Here is a 5,000-nt window from a genome sequence, read left to right as displayed (position 1 = left end):
AAACACGGTGAACATGTGTGTGTGTGTGTGTGTGTGTGTGTGTGTGTGTGTGTGTGTGTGTGTGTGTGTGTGTGTGTGTGTGTGTGCAGCTAAACTGCTAAACTGCATCCAACAGGAACAAACCTCCAGAATCTCTTAAATGTGCCCCAAATGTAGCTATTTTAAAACCATGTTAAAAACATTTCTCTTTTCCTATGAGCTCCCAAATGAGTCTCTATTCTTACTCTTAGTCTTACTGCACTTTAAATATGTCTAACTGCTGCACTTTAAATCTGTTTTACTGCACTTTAATTCTGTCTCACTGCACTTTAACTGTCTTACTGCACTTTAAATCTGTCTTACTGCACTTTAATTCTGTCTCACTGCACTTTAATTCTGTCTTACTGCACTTTAACTGTCTGCGTGTGTGTGTGTGTGTGTGTGTGTGTGTGTGTGTGTGTGTGAAATCTGTCTTACTGCACTTTAATTCTGTCTTACTGCACTTTAATTCTGTCTTACTGCACTTTAAATCTGTCTTACTGCACTTTAACTTCAACTGTCTCACTGCACTTTAATTCTGTCTCACTGCACTTTAACTCTGTCTTACTGCACTTTAACTTCAACTGTCTCACTGCACTTTAATTCTGTCTCACTGCACTTTAATTCTGTCTCACTGCACTTTAACTCTGTCTCATTGCACTTTAATTCTGTCTCACTGCACTTTAATTCTGTCTCACTGCACTTTAATTCTGTCTTACTGCACTTTAATTCTGTCTTACTGCACTTTAACTTCAACTGTCTCACTGCACTTTAATTCTGTCTCACTGCACTTTAATTCTGTCTTACTGCACTTTAATTCTGTCTCACTGCACTTTAACTCTGGAAGTAGACCTCTTGTCCCTCCCGGCTGGGCTAAGTCAGTGTTCCGAAATAGATAAACACATAGCAGGGGCTACTTCCACTATGTGTTTATTCTACTTTATGTACTTTCTTAAAATTATATTTTTTTATTGTTTTTCACTCTTAAGGACTATGTTTATATATATCCTGGATATTCCATTTTCTTTATTTATGTAAAGCACGCTGAATGGCCTGAGTATGGAATGGGCGACATAGATCAACTGGCCTTTCCATGCATCAATCTGCTACTAGAAGCATTCTTAAAAAGGACATTGAGTAGGCTGCTGACCATCTTGGACAATGACCACCACCCACTACACAGTACTCTTAACGGACAGAGGAGCATTTTCAGTGGCAGACTCCTGTCACTGTCATGCTCATCGGACAGGCTGAGAAAGTCCTTTGTCCCCAGGGCAATACAACTTTACAACGCCACGCAGAAGGGGAGGGGGAGGGAGATGGACTTCTCTGCATGAGTCTACCTCAGTCTCCCCTCCTCTTCTCAGCTCTTTATTTTTCCATCCCACTGTCCATCTTTTTACTCTTTTTACTGGCTATACTAGCCCATTGCACAGACTGTACTATTTATATCACTTTGCACTATCCTCACACACACAAGCACAAGTACTCTATCTTTGCACTATCCACACAAGCACATGAACACTATCTCCCTGCACTCTTTGCACTACTTTCCTCGTGGACATCAACACTGACACAATCAATGCACACTGTAATATCTGTATAATATCTGTATACACCCTACTCCCTGTGAACATGTTCTCCCTATGTGTATTGTTTTACTGTGATTCTACTGTGATTTGTGTATGTATGTTTGTGAGTTAAGTTAAGTGTATAAGCTACTCGATGACCTAAATTTCCCTCGGGATTAATAAAGTATCCATCTATCTATCTATCTAAAATGGGCGGGATTACAGTACTATTCAGGCCGTGGATTGATCGTCATCCACGCCTGTGGTTAGATCTACTATTCCTTTGGGAGGGATGTTCAGTTTCAATAAAAATGGTTGTGTACTCTTATCACCACGTATAATACATCATTGGAATAAAAAACCCTTCCATAACATCAACATGAAATCTTGATTTTGGTTTTGGAGATTTAGAAACGTTGTACAGGAAAATCACCAATTTTCCGTCCAACACAGCTGTACCTCTGATATAATGGTATCGTCTGAACCAATGACTCACGGTCACATGCATTTTGGAGCGTACATAAACACGGAAGCGGACATTTGGTTGTCACCACTCTGTTCCGTTTACAGTATTTGTTGATTCTTTAGCCTTGAAATCACGTACATTTGCCCGAAAATGCCTATGATGTGCGGGGGAACCAGCGAGGCGAAAGAAGCCACTCCGGAGATCCAGGCGATCTGTGACGAGGTGAGTGTGTGTGTGTGTGTGTGTGTGTGCCTCTCTTGAACTGAATGGCGAAGTTCGGCTCTGCGCAGCATTCTTTCTGTATTCGCTTGCGTTCTGTGGCTTTATAGGCTTATAATAATTCACATAATACGCGCTAAAATAGATACTAAATAAACATAGATCGAGGGTCGGGATGATAGAGAAACTAGTTACTTTGTTCAACGTTTTGTTTTGTTGTTTGTAAGAGTTTTCAGCGAGAAAAAGAACATGACGTTTTGACCATGTTCAATGAAACAGAATATCAGGAAACGTCCCTTTGCGGTCTAAAGGCAGGATCAACTCGACGAAGAATGTCCCGAATAAGCGAATAACTACAAAATAAAGATTAATTGATTGGCAGCATCTTGATGAACCAGTCAGCAGGTCGACTAACATTGATTCCATGGTCCAGGCGGAATGGACAAGACAGTTCCCCATTTCTTAGGTTCTGCAAGTCTGATATATTTGACTGATTTGCATTTGACTTATTGATCGATTCAGCAAAAATGATTCAGTAATGTGCTGCCTGTCTCTCTCTCTCTCTCTCTCACACACACACACACACACCACCACACACACACACACACACACACAGTCTCTGTTTCATCATCATGAATCATAGAGCTCAAGAGATTATTCTGCTCCACATTTTAGCTTAAGGTGTGTGTGTGTGTGTGTGTGTGTGTGTGTGTGTGTGTGTGTGTGTGTGTGTGTGTGTGTGTGTCCTTTCCCCTTATCTGTCAACACACCAACCTCCTGTTTTTAGAGGCACTTGTCTTCCACACACACACACACACACACACACATACACATACATGCAGCGTGTGTGGGCAAGATGGTTACAGGTATCAAAAGAATGGGGTGTGAGTTTGTTCAAGAGTTTCATGAATACATACACACACATACACTCCCCATACATGTAGACCTGCCATCTGCGGTATACATCCTCACACACCCAACGCCTTGCATACACACACACACACACACACTCACCCAACGCCTTGTGACCGAGAGTAGAAGTGATGCTTTTTGCTCAATCAGTTCTTTTCATTTCCTCTTATCAGACTCTCTCTCATCATTGTGTATTCTCTCTCTCTCCTCTCATTCATTGTGTATTTTCTCTCTCTCTCTCTCCCTCTCTGTCTCTCCATCTCTTGTTTGACTCTGGCAGATGAAACCTCATGCTGAAGAGAAAGCTGGACAGAAGTATGATGTCTTTACAGCCAAGCAGTACACATCCCAAGTGGTGGCTGGTACCAACTTCTTCATCAAGGTGTGTGTGTGTGTGTGTGTGTGTGTGTGTGTGTGTGTCCTTGTCCTTCTTGCTCTGGAGCTGCCATATTTATGTTGGGTTATCAAGATGGTTCATGTGTGAGTGTATAGATATGACATACACACACACCTCACTCAGTGAGAGAGAGAGAGAGTGTGTGGTAGTGAGCGCAGGCGCATTATTGCGCGTGTGTGTGTATTCACCAGCAGGCCAATAAACCACCATCATTCCTCTCTCTTTTTACACCTGTCTGTGAGTGAGTGAGTGAGTGAGTGAGTGAGTGAGTGAGTGAGTGAGTGAGTGAGTGAGTGAGTGAGTGAGTGTGTGAGTGTGTGTTCACCAGCAGGCCAATAAACCACCATCATTCCTCTCTCTCTTTACCCCCCCCAGGTGCACGTTGGCGGGGACGATCACATCCACATGCGAGTGTTCCAGAGTCTTCCTCACGCCGGCCTGAAGAAAGAGCTGCACAGCATCCAGACCGCCAAGGCACACCAGGACCCCATCAGCTACTTCTAACACACACGCACACACACACACACATCCAGACCGCCAAGGCACACCAGGACCCCATCAGCTACTTGTAACACACGCACGCACACACACACACACACATCCAGACCGCCAAGGCACACCAGGACCCCATCAGCTACTTCTAACACACACACACACGTTTTTTTTTAAATGAAATAAAATCACGGTTGATGAAAAACTCATGTGTGTCCCATGATTAAAAGTGTGTGTGAATCACGGGCCACTGGCACTCTGTGTTTGATGGTTTGGGATGTCGCCATAGCAACTTGCAAACAGTGGGTAGGGGAGGCTGTACATAGCTTCTATGTCTATGTTTGTGTAAGTGTGTGTGTGTTTGTGTAAGTGTGTGTGTGTGTGTCTGTGTGTCTTCTCTGTCTGTTTGTGTCTGTTTGTCTCCAGGCTGTTGTGTGTGTCTGTGACTGGTGGCTCTCTACTGCCCTCTGGTGGCTGAGCTGGGTGGCGTTTCCTATGGTGGCTCTTCCACCCCTGACAGGAAGGGCCCGGTACTGACTGCAGCCACAGACACCTCCACACCTGACAGCAGCAGAGACTGGAGCGTAATCACCAGCAGTGTGTGTGTGTGTGTTTAGTGTAGGGGTGCTCTACTGTGTTGTGTGTGTGTGTGTGTGTGTGTGTTTAGTGTAGGGGTGCTCTACTGTGTGTGTGTGTGTGTGTGTGTGCTCTACTGTGTGTTTAGTGTGTGTGTGTGTGATCTACTGTGTGTGTGTGTGTGTGTGTGTCTGGCTGTTAGGTATCATTACCATGCCTTCATCTTTAATGATCTGTTTGTCCCTGGACCCCACCATCTACATGCTACTGTGTGTTTAGTGTGTGTGTGTGTGTGTGTGTGTTTAGTGCTCTACTGTGTGTTTAGTGTGTGTGTGTGTGTTTGTGTGTG

General features: G+C 43.9%; 1 protein-coding gene across 1 annotated transcript; it reads left to right on the top strand.

Moving 5' to 3' along the window:
• Positions 1-2,101: 2,101 nt before the first annotated feature.
• LOC122129925 (cystatin-B-like) lies at positions 2,102-4,280 on the top strand. Its single transcript, XM_042704654.1, has 3 exons — positions 2,102-2,277; positions 3,467-3,568; positions 3,959-4,280. Exons 1-3 carry the CDS (start codon positions 2,206-2,208, stop codon positions 4,085-4,087), a joined length of 303 nt encoding a protein of 100 aa, XP_042560588.1. The 5' UTR covers positions 2,102-2,205; the 3' UTR covers positions 4,088-4,280.
• The last annotated feature ends 720 nt before the right edge of the window (positions 4,281-5,000 follow it).

This window comes from Clupea harengus, unplaced genomic scaffold (assembly GCF_900700415.2).
Source record: "Clupea harengus unplaced genomic scaffold, Ch_v2.0.2, whole genome shotgun sequence".
Lineage (NCBI taxonomy): Eukaryota > Metazoa > Chordata > Actinopteri > Clupeiformes > Clupeidae > Clupea > Clupea harengus.
Note: the sequence above shows the minus strand (reverse complement) of the source record. Positions and strands in the feature narration are given on the sequence as shown.